The sequence below is a fragment of the Sparus aurata genome, chromosome 18, assembly GCF_900880675.1.
Source record: "Sparus aurata chromosome 18, fSpaAur1.1, whole genome shotgun sequence".
In the NCBI taxonomy this organism is placed as follows: Eukaryota; Metazoa; Chordata; class Actinopteri; order Spariformes; family Sparidae; genus Sparus; species Sparus aurata.
This window is the reverse complement of record NC_044204.1, coordinates 36,489,052-36,516,016: the sequence shown is the minus strand read 5'-3', so window position 1 is coordinate 36,516,016 and position 26,965 is coordinate 36,489,052. Positions and strand designations below refer to the sequence as shown.

Sequence of the window (26,965 nt, the reverse complement as noted above, 5' to 3'; positions counted from 1 at the left end):
TGACAGGAAAACTGCAGGCTGGCTAAAAACAAAATGGACATTAAGCTGTATAAAATAAATGTCACAACATGTTTAAGTCACATCACTCACAGCCACTCATGCTGCTGGGTTAGCATAGCTAGTACTGTAAGATAATTAGGTATGTTTTATTGTAGTATGCAAATATAGCCAGAATCCTAAAGGCCGCCATGTTTGTAAGATTAAAACATTCAGGCTGCACATTAATATGTTTTGTTCAGTCAAACAAGCATTAGCATAGCTACATGTGTTGTTTGTTTATACTGTTTCTTATTTCATAAAGAGATGAACTATATTTTTCAGGCTCACACAGCAAATAAATAACCGAATGAACAATTAGTGGTTACCTTTCTTGCTAGTGTACTCCAGACTTTTTACCTTATTGTACAAAGTTTGTACAAATTGTACCATTGATATTGGAACTGAAACACCTTAAACTGAGCAGCCATTTAAATCTGGTACTGATGGAGAAATGACTGTAACCTGGAAATGACTTCATGTGGGTGGCAGGTTGACGTGTGAGGAGGGGATCATCCCTATGTTCCCCGCTGTTCACTCAAAGGGTTAGGGTTTATTAGTCTTATAACATGAAAAGGGGAACATAGGTACACTCCCGTGAGGAGTTTACTGCAGGGTTTGGCTAGGCTACTACTGATGCTAGCTGATTTTTGAGCAATAGACACTAACTCTAAAATGTTTGTGACTCACAACAATAAGTTTCAGCCATTGTAATGAAAAAGTGTCACAAAGCTTGTAGAAGTTATGAGTATCTACAGCAGATACACTTCTTACATGAGACATAGTGTAGCTGCTGATGTTAGTGTCTGGCAGGTTGGAATTGCTGGAGTTTCAGTCAGATAATCATTTAAATTGCACACTTTCCTTCTTCCTGTGACATTAAGATGTAACACTAAAGGTTCAGCTGATCCTTAAACCTAGCTAGCTTGTGGTCAGGCTATTTTTCAGTGAGATGAAGAAAGTGCCATTTAAAGGGCGTCTGTTCAAGAGAGAGTGACTCTTGTCTCATTTATCTAATATTGTGTTCTAGTCGCCATGTGGGTGAGTAATCTGAATCAGACTTTAAATCTAAGTTCAACGTGCGTTCAATGTTCTTTTTTTGTTTTTTTGAATTCATTTTCCAAGAAACAAACAAAGAACAAAATCAATCTGCAGCCTCGTGCTCAGGTAACAACCACAGGCCCACCCAGGTGCATCATGGTCCTACACCTGTCCTCCTGTGTAACCTCAGCTGCCCAAATCTCTCAATACAAAATACTGAGGAGACAAAAGTGAACACGCTTCAGAATTAAATGATTAGACACATGTGATCAAACTGTAAAATCTGAACAAAGCAAACACCCGGAAGAATCAAATAAAAACACTCCTTGTTATCAGAACACACACGCAGCTCCAACAGTCCCATCGTGCAGTGGGCGCCGCCACTGTGCTTTTATTTTGAAGCGTCACAGCGGAAGCCCTGCTGGTGTCTCTGGTTGACTTGACGCCGGTTGTGTGTCCGCGACACCGGAGAGCAGGAGCTGGTTCGTTCGCCTCGCCGGTGCTGCTGCAACACCTACACCCGACGGAGGAAGCGGGCTGCCCGACGCGCGTCACGACTCGCTGTGGTGGAATATCGCGGCACCGAGCTGCTTTTACACCGTGTTAGTTCTGTTCAGGCTTCAGGACTTCAGGAGCCTCTTCGCCAATGGCGAGTCCGGTGTCAGACACAGGAGCGTCTCATCAGCAGCAGCATCACCCTGCGAGCAGCCAGGCGGCCGCAGACTCCGCGTTTCAGGAGGCGCAGAAATGGATCGAGGTGAGCGCAGACACACCGCGGGAGGGCTGCGGGCTCCTCAGGTGTTTGGTTGTCTTAGTGACGGTGTGCAGCCGGATCTGTGCTCCTCTCACTGCACTCTGATTTTATTGCTTCGTCACCTGTTGAAAGGTGACTCTGACTGCAGAACTTGACTCAGATTTGATGGTAAATCTGAGTCCTGTTCCTCTGCAGTGAGTGACAGCTGCCTGATGAAGTCAGAGTGTGAAAGTTTGTAATTTTATCTTCTTCAGTAAAACATTCATATGAGTGTGTGAGTGAACAGCTCCCAGTAGAAAGTTACATTTGTAATCCTCAGCAGGAAGCCTGAGTACAGTGACACCATATATATGTATATACACATACACATATACATGTATATAGATAGATGTATGTGTATATACATATATGTGTAAATACACCATATGTAGATGGGCTGATGGTATCTGAGCCGGAGCCTCCATGAGCCAGCAGGCTCCGGTGTGTGCTGAGGGCCTCTGGACAGGAGCGCAGGCTGCTGTGGGGCCTGCTGCTGCGTGTTGGGCTGGAAACAATGAATGCATCATGTGGAATGGATTTTTGCCTCATTGCGAGCCTGTTGAACAATAATCACACAAGCAAGGTTTTGTTCTGGGAGAATTTCAATCAGGACCCGGCCTGCCGCGGTGCTCGGACTGCGTCACCCTGCAGCGGCTGTCCTCCGCCGGCCTCCGGACTCTGACCACCGCGTGTTATCTGCTGCGTGTTGGTGGAATGCAGCCTCAGCTTTGCATATTTGCATGAAGGCTTAGAAATCAGAGCTGAAGCCCTCTGTGGCATGAAGAGTTTCACATCATGAGAGAGCCAATGTAGCAGGAGTGCTGTGGAGAGTGACAGGGCCTCAGCCTGGGGCCCCTCAGCCTGGGCCCCCCTAGCCTGGGGCCCCCCAGCCTGGGCCCCCCTAGCCTGGGGCCCCTCCGCCTGGGGCCCCTCAGCCTGGGGCCCCTCAGCCTGGGGCCCCTCCGCCTGGGGCCCCTCAGCCTGGGGCCCCTCCGCCTGGGGCCCCTCATGCTCCCTCCTCAGTTACAGTGAACCTGTGAGTGCCACCCTGATCACTCTGATTCACTGTTCCAACCACACTTTGATCACCTGTCGGTCACTGAGCTGGTGAACTGTTGGGCCCAGAGACAACGTGACGGTTTAGTGATGTTTTACAGAGCACAACGTTCTTTTAGAAAACAAATGAAAGGAACTGTCAGAACAGTTCGCCTCAGTTTTTAAAACCCATTTAAAAAACGCAACAGTTGAAAAACAAGAATCAAGCTGAACTTTCACAGCATGCTTTAGAAAAAAAAGTACCTCAGTGACGCTGGCGACATGAGAAGCTGCAGCTCTGTGTCTGTGCTGCTCAGCTCTGCTGACAGAGCTCTGTAGGACTCTGTGCTGTGCTGCAGGGACACTGACTAATGTCCTCTTCTTCTTCTTCTTCTTCGTTGTCTTCTTCTTCTTCGTTGTCTTCTTCATCTTCTTCTTATTACTATTTTCTTCTTCTTCTTCTTCTTCCACTAGTCTTCTTCACCTTCATGTTGATTGATGGATCATAACCATCTTTAAAGGTGCATACCGCCACATGCTGTATTGGTGCATGTGAAGTCAGTGAAGCAGTTTGGCTTCAGATTATCGGCTTTATTTAATTTCATCATCAGCTGATAATCAATAATAATAACTTCTCAATACTGTGCCGATAATGTGTCGGGCCTTTATATTGTGCGTCTCTAGCTGCTGCACTACATTAACTGTATATTGTTTGGACTATTCCACCTATTTCCTATAGTGTGCTACACTCTCAAGCGTATGTACAACTATACAACTCTCTGCAGGTATATCAAACATTTGTCTGTAGTCTGACTAGTTCTTAGTAGTTGTTTTAAATGGATCCTGCTAACAACCTGAAATGTAATCGTAGTTATTAAATTCTGTGTTTAAGCTAATTTGAGTGTATCACATCTCAAAGTATTTTTGAAAGCGACCGCTCCTCCTTAAGAGTGTCAGGCACCATTGCAGACCTATTTAGCAGCACCAAACTCCTTGGAGGCACATATCAAATCTTTAAAAAGCCACTACTGACCCAGAATCTCCGAAGCAGATCTGGGCTGAGAGCTGAAAAGGCGGTAGCCAACTGATACTGCTCCCCTGTTGTTCCTCTGTCACCCTCCCCCACAGGGACTGATTTCATTACCCATACACACCTGGTGACAGTCCTACAGTCACCTCAGGGAACCACAGACAGGTCACTGGTTCCTGAATAAATAGACCAGCACAAAGCCTCAGTCAGCATCCAAACAGATAATGTTTGACTGCATATGTTCAGATGCTGTGTCATATACGATGTCAGGCCTCGAGGTGAGAGCTGAGAACAACAGGTCCCTGTTTCCTGTGAGTGTCAGAGGAAAATCTGAACAGACAAAGAAACTTTGGCTGACATCCTCACAGGTATGTTTTCTGTGCTCACCTCATCAGCTGTATGTGTTTAGTTACGTTCACTGTCTTTGTTTCAGTTTAGGGTTGTAGTCTTTAATGATTCTCATAAAATAAGTTTGTATTATGTCAAAAACCCATTTGTGTCTCCAACTTCTGACACCCCAACAGCTAACAGGCATGTCCTGTAGAGGCATGTCTGATCTCTGATGTTCACAACAAGTGTTGGATTTTGAATAACCTGGAGCAGTCACTCTTTAATTTTGGATTGTTTTGGCAGGTGAGAATAATGTGCCTGCTGTGCATGTGGTGACCACACAGATGTTGTGTTGTTGAGAACCAGATTAATACCTCTCTGTCACACCATAGTTGCTTCTGACTGATTTATAGTTCAGGATATGATTTAACCCTGCAGGTCATCACAGCACCACTATGACTATAAAGGAACACAATACAGTTATTAGGTTCTGTCCTACATTTATGATACACCTAAAGTAATTGTTTGCATGTTTTGACATTTAGTAATGACAACGATTATAAGTAATCAACAAGACTGTTGATAAAATTTAGAACTGCTGTACAATTGTGTCTTACTGTACGTAAGTAAAAACTTTAGTTACTTGAGTATTTCCATTTTCTGCTACTCTGTGGTTAAAGGCAGGAACACACCAGCCCAACCGTTGGACGTCTGAAGCGTTTGGAGAGACTCGGACGAGGTCGGGAACAAATATGTTTGGTGTGTTGGGCTCTGTCGGAAGCTTTCGGAGCCGCGCGGACGTTGTCGGATCCGACTGAGCATGCAAAGTCTGAGGAGGAGGGCCGTCGGACGTCTGAGCCATTGGATTCTCTGATTGGTTGTGTGCCAGCTGAATGGCCGTTCTGATTGGCGGTGTGCTGGCGAATCAGCGCGGCGTGTGGGAGGGACGGAATACTGTGTGCGCATTGTTTTTCTATGCACTCCGTTCCGTCATTCCCCGTTTTCATGTTTTGCAGTAGTGGCACCAGACTAGTTGTTACGTCCGTTCAGGACGAATAAATTTGTGTAAGTTTGGTAATGCCTTGCTGCATGTTTAGTATGCAGCTGTTTTTTATCGGAAATAGTTAAGTTTCGTTTTGATCGAAAGTAAAGAGAGTTGCGTGCATAAGGTTCTCGTTTACAACTCACAACACAAGCGCCACCCGCTTATTGCATGTCGCGCAAGCGCAGAACGTACACGCTACTGTGGCGTAGGCAGCACGTCGAAGCGGTGTGTTCAATGCAACTTTTCTGCCGAACGGGTCAGACAAGAGGCAACGGAGTGGTCGGAGAGTGGTCGGATAAGGCAGTTGGACGTCTGGGCGGTGTGTGGGGGCCTTAAAGGCCCGGCAGATAATTGGTCTATCCCTCATTTACATCACAGTTAGTATTTGATTGGGAGAGATCACTTTGTTCTCACAAAGTAAGTAACTCTTCTGCTGAATGATCCTGTGACCTGTCTGTAAAACCCGACACCTTGATGTAACATTCACACCTGCACTCATTAATCTTTGCCCGCTGCTTCTTCTCAACATCTCGTCTTTAACGCTGCCACTAATGACGATGTTAAGGCTCCTCTGAAGTCCTATGAAGAGACTGATGGCCCTTTGATGAAGGTGGAACGCTTCAATCTGTTAGACTGATTGATTTGTGTTGGAGCCACAGGCTGTTGGCATTAACGTAAACCTGATGAAAAGATGTGGTTCTTTTCCAGCAAACATCTCAGTGGTTTTGATGAATTAGCCTTTTCTGAAATGTGGTTGAGGACTTTTTTGCTGTTGGCAAATTATTATGAACTGTGAGAGAATAACTTCATTAGTGTTGCATAATTTAATTACCTTCCCAGTTATGATTAAAGATGTTTCTGGAGGATATTATCATGGAGATCAGGCACTGGAACTAATGGAAAAAGTTAGAATGATGAAACCAAAACTTGTAAATAAAGGCGAACACAGTTTAGCAGGTGGAGTGTTATAAGCTATATCGTCAGTTTTAAACAAAGCCAAGTATGAGATATGAACTCACTGACTTGTGATTCATGTTGGGTGTCGTTCTATGGAAAGTCAATCTTACTTTGTGAAAGCAGGCAGTGTGAAATAATGAATTAAATCATGTAGACGGGCAGCAAGCTGTGTGTCAGGGAGGCACAACACATGACACACATGACTTAAAACCTGCTTAAAGGTGATTCAGCCATGACAACTGAGTCTGAACTGATGTCTGCCCTGGTGTCGTCTACTCTGGTGTCTGCTGCACTGGTGTCTGCACTGGTGTCTGCACTGGTGTCTGCTGCTCTGGTGTCTGCACTGGTGTCTGCACTGGTGTCTGCTCTGGTGTCTGCTGCACTGGTGTCTGCTGCACTGGTGTCTGCTCTGGTGTCTGCACTGGTGTCTGCACTGGTGTCTGCTGCACTGGTGTCTGCTCTGGTGTCGTCTGCACTGGTGTCTGCTGCACTGGTGTCTGTACTGGTGTCTGCTGCACTGGTGTCTGCTCTGGTGTCGTCTCCTCTGGTGTCTGCTCTGGTGTCTGCTCTGATGTCTGCACTGGTGTCTGCTGCACTGGTGTCTGCTGCACTGGTGTCTGCTCTGGTGTCTGCACTGGTGTCTGCTGCACTGGTGTCTGCACTGGTGTCTGCTGCTCTGGTGTCTGCTGCTCTGGTGTCTGCTGCTCTGGTGTCTGCACTGGTGTCTGCTCTGGTGTCTGCTGCTCTGGTGTCTGCACTGGTGTCTGCTGCACTGGTGTCTGCTGCACTGGTGTCTGCTCTGGTGTCTGCTGCACTGGTGTCTGCTCTGGTGTCTGCTCTGGTGTCTGCTGCACTGGTGTCTGCTGCACTGGTGTCTGCTCTGGTGTCGTCTGCACTGGTGTCTGCTGCACTGGTGTCTGCTGCACTGGTGTCTGCTCTGGTGTCGTCTGCACTGGTGTCTGCTGCACTGGTGTCTGTACTGGTGTCTGCTGCACTGGTGTCTGCTCTGGTGTCTGCTGCACTGGTGTCGTCTGCTCTGGTGTCTGCTCTGGTGTCTGCACTGGTGTCTGCACTGGTGTCTGCTGCACTGGTGTCTGCTCTGGTGTCGTCTGCACTGGTGTCTGCTGCACTGGTGTCTGTACTGGTGTCTGCTGCACTGGTGTCTGCTCTGGTGTCTGCTGCACTGGTGTCGTCTGCTCTGGTGTCTGCTCTGGTGTCTGCACTGGTGTCTGCACTGGTGTCTGCACTGGTGTCTGCTCTGGTGTCTGCACTGGTGTCTGCTCTGGTGTCGTCTGCACTGGTGTCTGCTGCACTGGTGTCGTCTGCACTGGTGTCTGCACTGGTGTCTGCACTGGTGTCTGCTCTGATGTCTGCACTGGTCTCTGCTCTGGTGTCGTCTGCACTGGTGTCGTCTGCACTGATGTCTATACTGGTGTCTGCTCTGGTGTCGGCTGCACTGGTGTCTGCTCTGGTGTCTGCTCTGATGTCTGCACTGGTGTCTGCTGCACTGGTGTCTGCTCTGGTGTCTGCACTGGTGTCTGCTGCACTGGTGTCTGCTGCACTGGTGTCTGCTGCACTGGTGTCTGCTCTGATGTCTGCTCTGGTGTCTGCTGCACTGGTGTCTGCACTGGTGTCTGCACTGGTGTCTGCACTGGTGTCTGCTGCACTGGTGTCTGCTGCACTGGTGTCTGCTCTGGTGTCTGCTGCACTGGTGTCTGCTGCACTGGTGTCTGCTCTGGTGTCTGCTGCACTGGTGTCTGCTGCTCTGGTGTCTGCTCTGGTGTCTGCACTGGTGTCTGCACTGGTGTCTGCTGCACTGGTGTCTGCACTGGTGTCGTCTGCACTGGTGTCTGCACTGGTGTCTGCTCTGATGTCTGCACTGGTGTCTGCTGCACTGGTGTCTGCTGCACTGGTGTCGTCTGCACTGGTGTCTGCACTAGTGTCTGCTCTGGTGTCTGCTGCACTGGTGTCTGTCTGCACTGGTGTCTGCACTAGTGTCTGCTCTGGTGTAGTCTGCACTGGTTTCTGCTGCACTGGTGTCTGCTGCACTGGTGCCTGCTGCACTGGTGTCTGCTCTGGTGTCGGCTGCACTGGTGTCTGCTCTGGTGTCTGCACTGGTGTCTTCACTGGTGTCTGCACTGGTGTCTGCTCTGATGTCTGCACTGGTTTCTGCTGCACTGGTGTCGTCTGCACTGGTGTCTGCACTAGTGTCTGCTCTGGTGTCGTCTGCACTGGTTTCTGCTGCACTGGTGTCGTCTGCACTGGTGTCGTCTGCACTGGTTTCTGCTGCACTGGTGTCTGCTGCACTGGTGTCTGCACTGGTGTCTGCTCTGGTGTCGTCTGCACTGGTGTCTGCTCTGGTGTCTGCTCTGGTGTCGTCTGCACTGGTGTCGTCTGCACTGGTGTCTGCTCTGGTGTCGTCTGCACTGGTGTCTGCTGCACTGGTGTCTGCTGCACTGGTTTCTGCTGCACTGGTGTCGTCTGCACTGGTGTCTGCACTGGTGTCTGCTCTGGTGTCGTCTGCACTGGTGTCTGCTGCACTGGTGTCTGCTGCACTGGTGTCTGCACTGGTGTCTGCTCTGGTGTCGTCTGCACTGGTGTCTGCTCTGGTGTCGTCTGCACTGGTGTCTGCTCTGGTGTCGTCTGCACTGGTGTCTGCTGCACTGGTGTCTGCTCTGGTGTCTGCCTGCACTGTTGTCTGCTGCACTGGTGTCTGCACTGATGTCTGCACTGGTGTCTGTCTGCACATCGAAGTGTGCAAGTGCAAAAATAAAATGTATAAGGAAGAGAAGCAGCAAATGTCTCCATTCAAGTAGCTGTAACTCTAGAAGGTACAGCATTTTTTCATCAAATATTAAAGCCGATGCTTTATTACGTGTCTAATTGTTTACACATATCAGCCCATCACTGTTATATCAGACAATCACAGTTGGAATCTCAACAAGGTATCTAGTTTAAACTGGTTAGTAATATGTCTGTGTGTTCTCTGCGTCTGCATACCTACAAAGATTAGGTATCAACTATATCAGGCTTTGTCTTGGTTCCCTGCAGAAAAAGGGTCAGAGCAGTTTACATGACTGTTTAATTGCCTGAAGGTGGCTCCCACTGTGTTGATGCTGCTTCATATTTCTACTTTATGTGGCTAAAATGTATTATGTCAACAATTCTTATTGGCAGCGAGACTTCCCGAGCTTGTCTCAACTCATTCAGTGTGTCTTTCTCTGAACCCAGATCAACCACCTCCATCTGCCCGTGCCATAACACGTTCAGGGGGCTGTGAATGATACAGTGTTCGATTATGGCATGTGTAATATAATCTACATGTCAAAGGCTGATATCATTACATCGCTATCACTGTGCTCAACAGTCAAATCAGCAGATCATGTTCCACATTCCATGTTATTAGATTCAGTGTAGATATGACTGGGGATTTAATCCTCAATCTACTTTTCACAGTATACACAGCAGTTAATCTCTCAGTTTAAGTGGATGTGTGTTGTAATTTTTCTCTAGACAACACATAAAGAAAGTCTACTCAAACCTAAACAGTACAGATGCACCTGGTATCCAACCCTGTGGTGGTATTTGTTCTTTTAACTAGTGACTGAATCAGAACAACACATTTTGCAAAGGCATGAATCAGTCAGTCAGTCCCCTGCAAATGGGCCTGTGCAATGCAAAGGTTCAGTGGAAGACATCCAATAGAAATGAGACTAAACTGCTGTACAAACTGCTTTCAATCAATCACCATGCAGTGAAATATTGACAATAAGGACCAACCTAATCCAGCTGGAATGAGCTGCAGTATCAGGTTAAAGTGTCGAGCAGGACTCGACGTGTTGACAGCTCTCGTTGTTTTTACGGAAACTTTGACTTGGGGAACCTGGAAACGGTTGACAGAGCCAAGCAGATGTGGGAAGGAGGATAATGGTTGCCAACGAGTTTTTATTAACACTAACGATGATCATTGTAAGAACAATAAGCAATTTCTCCACACCGCCATGAGCATACTGTGGTACGAGATGCAATAAGGTCTCTTTGCAAAAGGTAATTTGAAGAGTGTTTGTACAGCCTATTAACAATGTAAGTTTTGTTTTCATGTCAGATTTGACTGAAATAGCGTTTGAGTGCTGTTTGGCACAAAGAGTCAGAGTGTTGTTATGGAGAGTGAAAGGAATAACTGACATCCACCATGTTTAGTCTCCGTCATTAAAACGAAAGAGAAGCCGTTTTGCGAGCTGTCAGAGACCACGATGTACGGATGTTTACAGCTGCAGTCCACACGAGTGTTAGCTTGATACCTGCACTATGAAATATAGATTTCTGCACTAAGATTCTCCTTCTTCGTTGGATGTCATGACAGTAACAGGAGGGCAGTGCAGTGCACCTCTGATATTGGCCCCTGGCACCATGTGCGCCTCTTGAAATCATACGTGAGGTCATTCCCAGTTTGGGGCCATTGTCAGTTTTTCCTCCAGAATGGTCTGATGTGTTAAGTGCTCATACTTCCTGTCAGTTTCTCTCAGAGTATACGAGATGCACTGCCATGACTACAAGCCACAGCAGGATGTTATTTGGGCAGGAAGTGTCTGTCAGAGAAGGATTTAGGCTAGATTGAGATTGTCCCCTTCATCACTCACACTAATGCTGTGATGAGCTGGATATCCATGGCCAGCCACCTCCCCCCTCCTCACTGTGCAGCTTGGACGATGAGCTTAGAGTACACAGCTAAGTGTTTTATTCCAGGATGAGAATTAAGTTTAAACATGGACATGATTCATTTCAGATGACCAAGTCTTTCACATGGTTTCTCTGCATTCACAGTTGATTTACTACATCTGCTGTCAGTCTGTTGTCATATCTCAGGAATTTGGACAGAAAGGACAGTGAGCCTGATCCATAATTCATAAGCAGAGTAAATAAAATGGTGTTTACAAGATGGGGGTCATACATAGCTGGTGATGATGTTCTCTTATGCATGCATCCTTCAGGGAGGAGTGTGGGTACTGACTCGTTGTTACTTCGGGCTAATCATGACTCAAACACTACATCTATCCTTGTAAAATATTGGTTATTAGCCACAGTTACAGTCATTTGAAATGTATTTATGTGGCTTAAATTGGCATCCAAGCAATAACTGATTGAACAAGTCTCAGCTTCACCATCGATGTTCCACTCAGCTGAGCCATCGCTGATACAAGAGCAATACAGAACTGGCTTATAGTTATTTTAGTTTGATTGAAGGTTCTTCACAGTTACATAAATAAGCACCACACAGCTTCAGTCACTCACACCAATGACAAATCCCAGAAAGTAAGATGCTAATCACTAATCCTGTGGTTGTGATCTTCTTAATCTGAGCAGAAGCCTTCTGTCCTCCCCGCGGAGCTGTTTACACCGAGGCGTTAGTGAACAGCAGCAGGGTTTAGTTGTTTAAGAGAAGCAGATTTATGGCCCTTTGTCTGTTTGTCTTCTAATATTTCAGCTCCCTGATCCAACAGTTTTTTTCTGAATTCTAGCTGAATGTTTTACATCACTAACGAGGGAGGCCACAGTGTGTTTCTAAAGAGGATGTCATGGCATACGCACACAAATCCAACAATGCAGTTGTCAGCAAAAGCCTCCCAGTCTGGGTCCAGACGGGTCTTTATGGACACACACTGGGGTGAGAGGTGATCATGTGGTGGATTACAGAGGTGGATGGAGATTAGCCCCCTCCTTGTGTGCATGTTTGTATTTGTGTTCATGCCATCACTCAAGGCTCTTCCACACGCTGTAGTTTCTGGAAATCCCGTTTCACACTTGGTCAGAAATAATGACCACAGTTACGTTGTTTTCATATTTTCTGCTGCTGGTCTTAAGTGTAAGCATGTCTGATCAGCAGCAATTCTGCTGTTCATGTGTGTCCTGCAGCCTTTAATGCACTTTATCTCAAGGAGCTTTCAAATGATACAGTGGCTCTGTTGGCTGCTGCTCACGTCCAATAAGGGCAAAGTGGGTATTTTCAGGCTGTACCTGCCAAACTACAGGCACATAAGAAACATGTGATTATGAAGCAGGAAGGAAATGAAAAGCTTAAGTTATCTAGTAAAATCCACAGGTGCTTCATTTCACAACCAAATGTATTCAAATGCAGTCGGCTCCTGGACAAAGTGAAAGGTGCTGAACCAGTTAGGTTGATGACAGCCAATGACAAACAGCCGCAGCCTGTCGTGGTCAGCTGTGTTGGAGTAGAAGTAAAGACAGCAGCCTGAATACAGCTGATCCTTCTGTCATCAAGATCCATCATGCATCATTCCCTGAGAAATTAAAAAAATGTCAACGCCCTGTCTCACAAAGTTAATCAGAGTGAGAACACATATCTGGATCCATCCATTCATCTGGATCATCACCAGAACTTCATCTGGTCTTTTCTGGGCTGAGACGAACTGTTCATCCAAGTTTCTTTTAGACCGGTTCAGTGTTTAATGTAGTATATCTGATGGGAAACAATAAACTGTCAATATCAGCCTGCTCTGTCTTTCATATGTTCATATTGATAAGATTTTCTGTCAGGTAGGTTTATGACCCGTGTGTGCTCGATCAGACGGAGGCCTGGTTCGTCTGGCGTAGAGGCTGTCAGACAGTTCAGACGGAGGAAACCGGCTGCATTCAGGTCGGTGTGAGGTTCCACACATTGATTAATTTTGTGGTTAAGAAATAATGGCTTCACAAATATTATGAAAAAGTTACATTTTATTTTAGTGATATTACACCGTGACCTGGCCAGGATGTAGTCTGCAGGCTGGAGGAGACCTGAACCCGTCACATGGCTGATGTAGCTGTGCAGTGTAGAACATGACTTCCTGTCCGCCTGCGACGAGGTGAACGTATTCTTCTTGTACAGCTGTCAGATCTGAGTGTTCACGCACTGAAAGAGAAAAACAGCTTTCAAGTAGGAGAGAGAGGCGGCCTGGAAAACACACACACACACACACACACACACACACAGAGCATCAGAGTGAGGCGGTACAGTGTGTCGGGGCAGCTCGACCACTCTCTGCAGGGAGGCTGTTCACAGTTGTAACCTGCCACAGTAGTCTCTGCTGCTGATGCTAACAGCTTGTTGCTGTCAGGAGAGGCAGGTTTAAGTAAATAGGATGAAAATGGCTAATGGAATGTCTGTCATGTAAATCTGCATGAGTATATGTGTTGGTGAACATCCAGTTGCTGTTTTGCTTGCCACGTGTGAGTGTGTCCCACAGCAGAGCGGAAAGCTTTTGGTCGGACTCTGAAGTGTGCTAAAGAACCTCAGAAAGTTAAATCTAGTTCTGTATAAATATGAGACATTCAGGGGGAAAATAAACTGTAGTGAGCTGCAGGAACCTTCAGTCTGTCGGTCTCTGCTCTGACCACAGCTGCTTCAATTAAGACATGGCCATTAATCATTTTTTTAAACTCTCAAAGCCACCTTTGAAGTAGAATTTGCATTAGCATTTTATTCTAGAGTTGTTGTCAGTTCATAATACTTTGAACCTGCTTAGCTTTTCATCAAGCAGCAGCCACAAACCAAAGGTGACCATGAAACAAGACTCACAAAACTGTTCTCTGATCTGTCTTCTGGAAATCAAACCAGTTAAACTATAATTCAGCTTTGTGGATCAGATTCAGAGCGAAAGCAACCATACCAGAGATCTGCTCCTGGAGCTTCACCACATCACCGCTCACTACTTGTTCAAAGTCCTCCGAGCGGTTCACTTCGTCCAAACACATTTTCTTCACCCGTTCTGAGACTCAAACGTTGGGTCACAAGCCTCCTCTCTAATGTTAGCCCATGATCACAGGCCGAGCCTCCTGTCATGTTATCTGCCGTCACCCTCATCACGGATCTTTTTCATGTACAATGTGTATTCAGATTCCTGAATGTTCTGTTGGCTTTTTCCCCTAAAGGTCACAGATTTAAGCTTTTGGACGGGACAGGAGAGGTTCGCTCTTCTCTTTCACGTCGTCTGGAGCTCGTTTAGCAGCAGTTACAGGTTGAGTTTGTAATGGGAAGCTTAAAAAGAGAAAACAGTGTTATCACACTGGCGCTCTGTGGAGCTGTTCTTAGCAGGCCTATGTGACTGTTTGATAGGACAGAGACGGATGTTTCTCCACCGTCCAGGGGATGGTTCTAATTGGGTCATGCAAGCTGAGCTGGTTTCCTAGTTTTCTGAGTTGGGGCACCGGGGAGCTGGTCTCTTTCTGACTGTCGAGGGAGCGAGTGCAACCTGCACCGGATGGCAGGCTGACTGACAGTCTTACAGCAACGGTAACAAACGATGAGCAGGGTTTTAGCCTGTTGTGCCCTTGAACTGGTTCAAGGTTTTGACTTGATTCTACCCAACTTATTCTTTACCTAAAGGGCAAATTAAGTGATAGTCTGAAGCCAGAATCCTTTCTTCATGTTGCCTTTGGATTCACTGCTGAAGTACGAGGGACTGTTGAAGCTTCTGTTCGGCTTGTTTCAGAACTATTTACAATAGAGTCGGACCAACACTTGATTGTTGGGGCCGATGCAGATATCGATATATTGGCAATTATACACTTTAAGGGTTTAACATTCTTTTCTGCACTATAATGTGTAACTAAAGTTTTCATATCAGCACATATCTGACTACATATATGTAAATACCATCAGATAATATTGTCCCGAGGATGAAAAGTGACATCATGACAGATAATATACCTCAGCTCTTCCCTCATTTCATTAAAAGTTATCTCGTGTTGCTTTAAGCTAAAAATAAAATTGTTCTTCGCAATGTGAGCTTAAATAACGTAACAACAAGATATTGAGCACTGCAGAGAGGCCGGTGACTGAGCTCTGCCATGAATGAAGCTCTTTAGAAGTGAGTGTGTTGGCTTTCATTGTGTCACACACACACAGTCGTACACAGGATCGTATGCCCACTCACCCCAACATTCCTGAGCCCCTCAATCCCCGTCCCATTCAAACTGTTGTATACAGACAAACACAGACACACTCACTGAGCTCCCCAGCTGGTCGCCCCCAGCAACAATGCATGCTGTCACTACGCTCTGGAAAGTGACACAATCGCCTCTCAGCTGACTGGCATTTGTCTGGACGGCTGCATGATGCAGCACCGCTGTCACTGATATTCTCTCAGCAGAGGAGAATTCTGTACAGTCGACACGGTTTCTTAGCTCTGCAGTCTGCACCGTTGAATTCCTTAACTCAGTAGATCTGTCTAGCAGATAATTGACACCAGTCACAATTCATGTTCAGAGTGTTGCTTTTCTCCTGAAGGCACACAGCTTCAGGGTGTTTGGATCCTCGGTCAACCTGACAGCAACGTCTTTGGGCCCCAAATGAAGAGAGTTTATTTTATTTTCATTTTTTGCAAAACTTTGATTTGGGTTTTGAATTTGGTCATTCAAGAAGTTTAAGGCAGATGGAAAAGAGTTCATGTTGGTTTAGAGCTGAAGAAGAATCTGAGTGAGGATGAATAACATGCATGTTTCTGCCCCTCGTGCTTCCACTGCTGCCTCTTTAGCATCAGTATTCAGCTAAAACCATTAGCTGTTATTAGCATGAGAATACATGTCTGCTTTCCTGCTTTCTCTCACGTTTTTTTCCGTTCTTCTAAAAGAACTCATAATGCTAATAGCTAGGTACTAGTTTGGTGCTGGCAGCAAACTAGTACCTCTTTTGATTTAGGGCTAAAATATGTTAAGCTGTCGGGTCTGAATGCAGATACTCTGCGACCGCTTCAGTGTTTCGGATTATTATGTATAAAAGATTTGCCGTTTATTGGATTCTTCAGAGTGAAACTTTTGGGTGGTCTTGCTACCAATTAGATGTTATGATTATTTCCCGTCTGCACTCATGGAATATATCAGTACTCCTCCTGAAGTTTAGTCATGAGGGTGGAAACACATCCTCATAAATGTAGTTTCAGCAGATGTTAAGTAATAAACCCGTCTGCTGAATTATTCTGCTGCACCTACACTCACTGCACCTACATGTGGATAATAGAGGGAGTTGAGACCAAATTAAACGTTCCTCCTTCTCTGCCTTTTATTACCTTTTATTGAGCACAGAAGGGTGAAACAGCTTCTACTGCTGTACTAGCTCTAAGTAAATGATCTACGGTACTTTCCATTTGTAGTGTTTCACCCTGATTTTGACTGATCCAGTTTGTAACAGAACATATTCTGGACCTCATTGGCTGCATGTGTTGTTCTGTTTACTGGTGTGGGGTTTGTCTTTATGTAAAAAGCCTCTAGGTGCAGATGAAGCTTTGTGTTTTATGAGACTCAGAGCAGCAATAACATTTGAGCAGAACAGAATTAATTGGGTAATCAATAAAGGAGTAGTAAAACCACCATGACTGAATCCATGAATAGCTCCACCTGCTGTTCACAAACTCAAACCTCCCTGACGTCAAAATCAGAGGAAATGATCCCATAATATTCACTGCACTGTCTGATTCTGAAGGGTTCTCTGGGTAGTTCAGGGCTGAAATACTGAATACTTTGCAATCGAGGTAAAAAGCCAAATAAGAGCACGACCATTTCAAGTTGGCAGAATGAAAGAGGATGTTGAGATGATTTAAAATACAATGATGCTCAAACTGTTGCCTGCTTTATTCTGCATGGCTCATAGTTGACACTGCTTTAAATACTGGCTTTAGTCTTCTAGGTTCTCTGTGTCTCACCCTTTGAGAAATATTGGTTCTGATTTATGAGTGAAGCAGCAGTGAGACATGTGATGACTGTATAATCAGGCTCCAGGACGCAGCAGTCTGTCTGCCTGTTGACATACAAATGTACAATCTAAATTTAGTACATTGATGAGTTTGTTACTTTTTGAGTCATTAGTGAAGCTAAGCCACTAAATCCTTGTATTGTGAAGCTCACTGTGTGTCTCTAGCAGAGAGAGAGGAAGAATGGAAGCAACAAATAAATGTAGAAAGATCATTTATGACATCACGGTTTCCCTCAAACTTCTCGGTGTGATCACACCGGATCATCATCTCACAGGTTACAGACGGATGAGAAATAAAGCAAGGATTCTGTCAACTGTGACAACCAGAAGCTGAAGCCTGGTTTCAAACCTGGCAACCGGCTTTTAAACTAACTTTCAGTTGTGAGTTGTTTGTAGCTCAGTGCGACAGGCTGGCACTGTCAGGGTGAAGGGTTCAGATTTCCACTGAGCCCAGCCATGCTGAAAATACAAGCACTCACTGTAGCGAGGGGATAAAAGCATCCGCTAAATGGCATGTGTTTGACTGTGTACAGTGGGAGTCCTGTTCCCTGCACCGGCTGCAGGTCAGCCCCTGTGTGTGGACAGCAGCAGGCAGAGGTCTCAGCCTCCTTCTGGTCTGGACCATCGCCAGCTCTGCAACTCAGGGAGGCCATTTGTTAAATGTTGGCAACGGTTTAATTGTGACAGGGCGATTCTCACTGAAGTACAAACCAAATGCACACAAACTCTGCAAGAGCAGATTGTAGATCTCCTGCCTGAAAGCTCCCTCTGGTCTTGTTGAGATCAATGTCGAGTACCAGGAACCTTAAAGAGCTCCAGCATGCTGTTAACATGCAGAGTGAACCTCTCCTCTCCACATTAATGTTGATGATCCCCAACTGCTGTTTCTCTACATTCACTGTCGGCTCGAAGCATCTGGAACATGATCCGGTGCAGAAGACGCTGTGCAGTATGTCCTTTATCAAGGCGCTAGAATCTCACTGACCACGAGTCAACCAACTACAAACCTTCACTGGAGCGGCTCAGCCTACACTGCTGGTCTCTTGAGGGCCGTTATCCCCATCAGCTTGCTGGTAGCAGTAGGATAAAGTCTAATCCCGACTAATCTAGCCAGTTGCACCTCCCTCTTTTTGGGGCAGGAATGACAGCACCCTCGGTGGTCCGAGTCCCACTGGGACACTATCAGGGAAGAGATACAGGAAGCTGATCTGCTTTCATTACCTCGACACTGTGAGCGCTACTTTTACATTTTGATTGATTGATTGATGAAATATAAAGAAACAGTCACTACTACACAACCAAAAACACAAGAGCTGATCAAACGGAGGTCGTGTATGAGACTGCTGGTGATTTTACTGATGAGCAGATAAAAACTTCCCCTCAGAGCAGCTTCAGTCCAGTTTACACGTTTCTATAATCCCACAAGCTTCATGTAAACGTGCTCTGATACCGGCTCCAAGTAATGTGAGTGCTGCAGATTGGAGCTGATTTTCACTCACAGTTCTGCACATCAGAAGATAAAAAGGCTGCCATGTACTCACAGATCTACTGCTGTATGAGCATCTCTGTCTGTTACTCTGACTGTGGAGTTACCAGCACTTCTACCGTCCTCACGTGAAGCCCGCAGCTCAACGAAGAAGTTCATGACCCCTCTTTGGGGGTTGTTAAAAGGCTTTCTAGGAATTCACTAATCTTGAGCTCAAGGGCACAAAACAAACTGACGATCACAGAAACAACAGAATGCCCAAATATCACATATCCATAACTGAGAGGAAAACATCCAGAGGAGACGTAAAAGACTTCAAACCTTAAGAGCTCCTGTAGAACTAGAGTGGGATGTTAATGTTGATGAAGACCAGTTTAAGTGAACGTGGTGACCAGAGTGAACAGATCAAAGGTTCAGTTTGTGTCTGACTGATCTGATCTAACTGCTCACACATAACACTGATATTACATTTCCTTGTTCTAAGACAGTTTCCCTTCAGGCCAGCACATTTACAGAAGGTTTCATCTTGATTATAATATTCACAGTATGCACTCACACAGCAATACGCTCTTAATGTGCTCAGTAATATAATCAGCTATTCAAACAGCTGCTAAGAAACTTATGCAATGAGCAAAGCCTGAGTTTCAGATTGTAAGCGTCAGCTGTTGTGAAACTATTCAGAGGAACTGAAAGAAGTTCTCTTTTCAAAGCTTCATTCCATCACTAATGTTAATCCCCCGCCCAGCCAGTCCCACTCAGATCGCTATATAGTATTTGCAGGTGTGTTCGTAGGCATTTTATGTAATATGAGTGAGGCTTCTATGTACAAGAGTGTTGGCTGTTGGTTTACCTGATCCTCCGGTTGGGTCCCTTCCTCTTTAAACGTGTTTCTGCTTTTAATGAGGTAACAAAGTATTTAGTTTGATCACATTTGAGCATCTTTAGGGTTCCGTTTGTGTTTTTGGTCGTTGATCCTGCTCACGTGGAGGATTAAAGTCTCTGAACGCCCGTGTTGGCGCTTACCTGAAGAGAGTTTCTACCCTTTATTCATTCTTTCCATCAGGACATTCATTCATCAGGCGGCACCTGGCTGTCAGTAGAGGGAGTCTCCCTGCAGCTCACCTCTTTTCCTCAGTGAAATACATTTTCTATAATAATCTGTGTGAAAAGGTGATTTGTGATGAATTACTGGACGACCTCATGCACACTTTGTTGAATAGGTGACTGAGTTATCTGAGGCCGCACATTGAAATCGTATCTGACTCTGAGCCACACGGTCACTTCTCAGCACTGTTAATGTAGAATATTAACACTGAGGTATAAATAAACAGTGTCTGTATGTCAAAACTACAGTTATAGATGAACAAACCTAAAACAAGTTGTCTACATGCTGGTGCTGATTTATCCTTTTTATATGTTTAATGCCTAATGACCAGCTTGTTCCAGCTCCTCAGGTTTTTTAGCCTCTTTATTAATTATATGGATTTCTGTAGGTTTGTACTGTGTTCAGACAAAACACATAAGATTGATCGCCTAAAGAACCAATAAATCGTGATATTACTCGGTAGATAATTGACAGGGAAAATAATCTCAAGTACAATATTGACTTACAGGTATCAGTTCTGTTGACATTGTAGTTAAAGATGGCCAAACTGTTGACACAGGTGTTTAATTGTTTTCCTTATTATTACGAGTAATGTCTTCAACTTGTGAGGGCTCAGCAGTAAATATGTGAAGGGGATGGTAACCCAGACTGTCTCTCTCAGCTCGCAGTGATCAGTCAGTAACTAATCAATACCTTGGTAATCACATGACATGTGGTGCAGCTGGTCAGTGACTGTGATGCCCTAAACAGAGATTTAGGATATGTTGCTATTCAGAACTACAAGTGTGTCGATAAGCATATTGAAGCTGAATCTGAGTTTGGAGAGCGGGATCAGATTCTCTCTTGCAGACCTTTAACCCTGCAGAGAAGTACAATGGCAGGATTTCTGTGCATTTGTGTTGAGGACAGTCTGGCTCCAGTGCTTCCTTCAGCTAATGGGAGCTCACTGCTAACATGGACTGACAGACGCTATGTTCCCAGGGCTGACGGAGGGGCTCGGCGTTGGGGAAACAGTTGGGAACAGGGATTACATTCCACCTATACATTTAAGAATTTGAGTCTGTAACATGGGATATAGGGCTGTTAGCTTTAAAGTCTTTAAAACGTGGATGGAATGGACAGTTTCCTGCCGTCATCAGTCCGCTCGCAGGTACACACCTAGTCGACTCACCTTTGTTCATTATGGTGTTACTTTAGTGTTTTAGAAACAGCATGTAAGGAGGATACATTCACACAGTTGGACATGTTTAATGGCAGCCAAATGTAAAATGATGATTGGATCTAACAGTTTATAATGCAGTTCAGCTTTGGAGATTTTAAAATCTGATTTCTTTCAAACTATGAAATGAACATTAAACCGAACGTAGCCGTTTTGTCTTTTGGTGGTCAAGAATGTTTCTCGTTTTCGTCTGTACTCGTCTGCAGTGTTTCTGGAGATTGGACCATAATGAACCTTGCGGTGTGTTTGTATTTGAGGAATGCCGGTTGACTTGTTGTAATGGAAACCAAATTGTAACGACGTTGGTGTTGAGTTGCTTTTCAAGTGGATGTTTCAACGTGGTTACACCACCGGCCAGCAATGTCTCAAACCACCAACACTTGCGAGAGCAGAAGCCATTGTAAACAGGCTGATTAACCCCCATTGTGCTGTAGTGTTGACACAGTATGTCAGTGAAGCTCCTGATTAGTTCAGCCCTGCTGAGGACGGAGCTTTGTGATGGGAGCAGGGCAGAGCAGGTCTGAACATGTACACAACAGAATCTTATCATGTTGAAAGTTTGGAAGGCTTTAATGTTTGTTTTGGCTGGAATACAAAGCTCCCTCTCCTCAAACGACAGCATGAAGATGAATCCAGTTCCTATCACCGCCCTGGTATTTACTGAGAACCGAGGTCTGTTGCCTGGATACTGTTGTGAGCACAGTGCACTTCACAGGAACACCGAGCCAAATCTTGCACTGCTCAGTCTGCAGGAACATAACACCAAGGTTACACTTCACTCATTTCAATGAAAAAATCAATTAGTGGGAACTTTAATCTGGAAGGTTAACCCCTGTATCCATCAGAATCATATTAGCTGGGGACATCTATTGATACAGACTGATGGCAGCAGTTGTCAGTGAAGCTAATCTGATAGCTGCCATAATTGGATGAGGAAAGTAGTCTCATGATAAAACTCATCATGATGTTAATCCCAAATTAAACTCTCAGGAACAAATGTACATTTCTGTACTCGGTAATAAAGCTGGAAGACAAATCATCAGTGGATGAACGTGTCACATGCTGTCATGATTTATGACGTGTGGTGCAGAGCTGCAACACATTAATCGTTAACTGTTGAATTAATGACCAACGATCCTGTTTGAGTATCAGCCTTTGTGATGTTTTAAGAAAATGTTTTTTAAAAAGCCCAAATTCTGACCAGCCTCTTCAGCGTGAAGTCTTCAGGTGTCTTTACTCGATAACAGTCACCTGAGGACAAGCAGGACGTTTGAGGGATCATCGTGGACTTCCTGAAACACTGATCGGATTTTTCCACTATTTTGTAGGAAACAAAACGACTCATCAGTTGGTCCAGATAATGTCTATGTTTCATATTTTGTTCAAATAACACAAAAAGAGTAGAAATGTCCAGATGTATCCTGTTGATTATGGGTTGTTTTAGTTTCAGTTTAAAGACTCCTGTCCTCAATAAAAGCACCTTTACAGCCTAGTTGATCTGACACTGGCGTCCAGACGTCCATCGCAGCAGGTCGAGGGGCGTCAGTGTGACTGTGGCCCTCAGTGAGGCCGCTGGCTGGATGTTGCCCTCAGCCTCATGGAGACTGTAGCTGGCAGGATATTGGAGACTAGTGGAAAAGCCCTGCTGCTTAGGAAGCTTAGCTCAGAAAGCTGCTGTCGACACGGAGGCCCTTTGTTTCTGATCTTGCAGAGCTGTGGGGGGTTGTCACTAAAATCCGGGTAGGTATGAGATGTATGGTGAGGTGACAAACTGCTGTGTTTTTAATTTATGTCGACATACGTGGGGCCTTCGTCGCTGGAAGAGCTGTCTTGTAACTATAAAGTCACGTCTGTGAATCATGCAAATGACAGTTGATCAGGAGCCGGCTGTCAGCTGAGTCCAGTGACCTGCTCACTGTCACTCTCTGCACCACATTTCATCTTTCTTAGAGGAAAATGTATTTTATTTATTTATTCACGCTCTCACTTCCTGTATCTAATTTCATTAAAATGAAAGTCATGTGAAGTGAGCTGGGTTAGCAGAATGGGGATTTGTAGCTGCGCACCCAGCAGGGTAATAGCTAAAATGAAGAGGTGGCATTAGTGCCACTGAGGGGAGTTCAGAGCACCCTGGAGTTTAAACTGAGAAGAGGTCTGAAGCTTCATTCTCCTCCACACATCTCTCAAAGCCAGTGTGGCCGACACAATGCAGCCCTGTGTGTCCCGTCCCACACACATTGTCTCTCTGCTTATCTAAAGGGACATTGTTGCTGAGTTCACACAGTTTTCCTTCCTTCTTCCGTTTTTTTTTTTACCTTGTGGCAGATTAGATCTGCAGAGAGAGCAGATGTTATTAAAAGTCAAAGAACACAGAATACAAAATGGCATCCGAAAATGAAAAGGACCTAATACAGGAACATATTACACTGGCCACACTGACAGAGTTTAATACAGGCAGACAACAATTCAATCTGTCATCAGTATTTGCTGAGGCTGTTGGAAGTCTGTTCACATCAGATATGGTTGTTAACACAGCAGTGGAATACTTCCAATAAACCAAAAACACACATTTTGCATTTATTACTCCCTCAAAACGAAAAGATAATACTTTACACTGATAAGAAACCCTGTTTCTCTTAGTGTTACATGAGAAAAGGCCATTTTGTCCATTGACCATTTAATGGCGTCAGGAGAACCTGTGTAGGGACTATATGAGCATCAGTTCTCAGCACAAACATTCACATCAGCTGGTCACTGTGTTGTAGTCTCCTCAAGAAAACTGAGCAGATATATCTGACATTGAAGTTTCTCTTTCTCCTGATGGAGTACGTTTGTACAAGTTTCTCTCCATAACAAAGGAGGTTAAAGTGAGTCTGCAGCATCTCGTCTGTAGGATGTGAGATTTCTCTGCTGCAACATTTACTTTGTTTTTCAGAATTTTTGGGACTTTTGTGTCGACATTTGACATTCTTGAAAAAACGCAGCTGCAGCCATGTTGTATTCCAGAGTTGTAGCTTCAGCTGACATCAGAACAGTGCAGGGGGCGTTTTCTTTAAGGTCCTGGTGAGCCATGAAACACGATCCACGCTGAGCAGTTCAAGTAAAGATATGATGCATTTTGAGGCTTATCGCTCAAACTCTATACAGCTTCATACTCACAGACAGACGATGTAGTTCAGGACGGTTATAACACCATTATCTCCTGTGACGCCTGCAGGGTGAACACTAGAAACACTAGAAACATCACTTCACATCACATCACAGCCTTTTCCACAACGAATGTGCTCTTACATGTATTTGATTGGCCGATGCAGGGCCGTGCCCAATCAGACCATGTTGTGTTTTAACCCTGCGGTGGTACGCCGCTCTGCTGCCAGACTGGCTGCTTTCAGATTAACGAGATTGCTCCATCGGTTTCTAATCAGGGATACTGTTGGTCTGAACACGGCTTTAGGAGTGACATATTTCAATCTGTGGATATTGTGTTTATTCATCAGACCAGTGCTGATCTGGAATGAAATGTTCACAAAGTAGCACGAAGCTTTGTCTTAAAAACACGTGACTGGAGCAGAGAAACTGCTGAATCACATTAGTAAGTACTCAAGAGGAAGTGTTGGCGATGAAATAATGACTTTTACAGGTTTAGTTTTCAAAAGCTTAACTGTTGTTGAGCTCTTAGCATCCTGCCTGCTGAATGCAAATCTGTGATCTGTTACTGTATTGGCTATACTAATAAGAACGACTGCCTCTGTTCCTTCCCCTCTTCAATTCATACACACACTCGCATGCAGATTTATGAAATAATGAACGAGTTGGCAGACAAGTCACAACTGTCAGCATCACCCTGCAGCTGAAGCAGGATGATGTCATCAGCGTTAACCTGCTTCTCACCCTGCACCTTCTACACCTGTGACCCCAGTCACAGTTTCCTTCATCCTTCTCAGCGCAGGTCCTCTTCCCTCTCCTTTATCCTCAACAACTGCCAAGCCATCCGTAGGCCAAGTACTCCTTCCTGTCCCCTCATGTGGGCTCAAGGCCCCGCCAAGCCTGGAGGAGAAGGGGGGAGAGAAACGTGGGAGGGAATGGGGGTGGAAACAAGTAGCGCCAGTGGGGGCGAGGAGTGGGGTTAATCCGCAACCCAAACATTGTTCCATCATCTAATCAGGGTGGAAATGGGACGGACTGGCTGGAATACTAACATTTAGCTTAGAGCTAGGCCATTTTAGTCGCAGGAAATTTGGCTTGTTTAATCAGAGGGGCTTATCGAGAGTTGAGGGGAATGGGAGGCATAAAGAAGAGAACCGGGCGCCGGAATCCAGACTGGTAAAGCTCTTAGGAAAACACGTTTGGAAGCGAGCGCTCTCCTCTGCCTAAATGTCAAGTTTATGGTTTGAATGCAGACAGCACTGTGTGGGTGTCTGTCAGCAAACTGCTATTTTTGAACTTTTGGAGATTTAAACATTTTCATTAGCGCCTCTGGCAGCCCCAACCTTTTTATATTCACCACTGAATGTACCATAGTGCTGAGTCAGGCTGGGTCTGCCGTGTGATGGCTGCTGTGTGGGAGTGCGTGGAACCATCGCTGACACGTTTCAGCCTCATTCAGTAAAAATCACTGCCACACTGTGATGGAGGCAGTTTTAAATACAACTTCACCGTGCTGAATTTAAACTGTTTGTATTCCTCCAGTAGTGTTTGTCAGAGCATATTAAGCATTAACGGTGGTCTTATTGGCTAAAGAAGAAACCTGTGAACACATGGGCTGGACCGGACGAGCCCAGAGCAGGAACTGGGTCAGAACTGTGGTGTTGGCAGAGATGACTGTTTTGAGAATGTGACAACAGCTAGAAGCATGAAGTGCTTGTTAATGTAATGTTATTTAATCAACCAAGAAATCAGGTTTATATCCACCGTAAGATTTGTGGTATATTATGAGAGAAAACTTCCCTTTTCAAGTTAAATGTATCTAAATAGTCTCTTTAAAATGAACTGCCTGGTAGTTCTGTGTAAGATGTCAGCCATCTTTGGGATGGAAGGGCACTTAACAGGTGAGAACGAGTAGAATTCATTTTAGGTTTATGATGCGTTCTGTGTCTGATCAATAAATCTTTAGCAGACGTGCAGCTGCTCCTCGTCATCATCATGATGTATTGATCACTTCCTGGTTGTCCAGGAGCCACAGAGATATCTCTCTCTGCTCTCCTGGAGTTGGAAATCTCTCAGGTTAAGTTTCCGCTCCATGAACTCTGCATACAACGCTGGTAAAAAGTCCACACTTGATCCTTTCATTAAAGTTGACTGAATACTGTCATAGGATCATAAAATCCGGATGTTCACCAGGAGAGAAGACAAAAATATACAGCTTGACATGAAACGGCTATGCTTCATTCTGGAGACATTTGAAAGTCGACTTCTTGTTTAGTTTCGAGCTTCCTCAAACGATGAGTTTATGTGAACGCTGGCGTGAAGCCATAGAACTTTTCATCTTTCATGTGAAAGGAAGCTGAGAACAAGAACTGCATCCGTAGCCAAACCTAGAAGTCTACCAGGCCAACAGAAGGTCACAGGCTGCTCTGAAGTCCACTGAGAAACTCTGAAGCATCACAAAGAACAAAAGACTTTCTCTCCAGCACCAAATGAATTCTGGCACTTAAAATAGCCATTTTCCATTACATGACATCACTTATTGGGATTGAAATTCAATTTGAAATGGTTCCAACATCATCCTACTTTTCTACCGAGCTTGTCACTTCCTTCACTGTGTCAGTTCAAAGCTGTCAGGTTCTAGTTGTGCCGTTACTTTGTAACTGAAGACAGATTCTCAGCTCAGTCCATGTTCAGAATCTGATTCACAGTCGATGTCAATTTAACTTGCAGCATTTGTCACTATGGCCTTCACAAATATCACACACATTAAAGGATCACTACCACATTAACAACTTTGTGGAAAAATCTTCTCCGGTTCTTAAATCTCCATCGACTCACCCGTCATGGTGTCATGTGCAGAAGAAGGCGCTGAACCAAAATAACTGCATCTCACCTGTTCAGCTCTGGTGCCCAAATATAAAGTGGATGTCTGCAGAGGCTGCCAGGATTTTTAATACTGTTCTCAAATTCACTTACGAGGTGGTATTAATTGTC

The 26,965-nt window shown here is 45.1% G+C and overlaps 1 protein-coding gene across 13 annotated transcripts in view; it reads left to right on the top strand.

Moving 5' to 3' along the window:
* The first annotated feature begins 1,511 nt into the window (after positions 1 to 1,511).
* LOC115568865 (LIM and calponin homology domains-containing protein 1) overlaps positions 1,512 to 26,965 on the top strand; it is a 97,817-nt gene continuing 72,363 nt past the window's right edge. For all 13 annotated transcript variants that reach the window (XM_030396550.1, XM_030396549.1, XM_030396548.1 and 10 more), the window contains exon 1: positions 1,512 to 1,834. In XM_030396550.1, the coding sequence (XP_030252410.1) occupies positions 1,724 to 1,834 (111 nt within the window). In that variant the 5' untranslated portion in view covers positions 1,512 to 1,723. The remainder of the gene's footprint in view (positions 1,835 to 26,965) is intronic.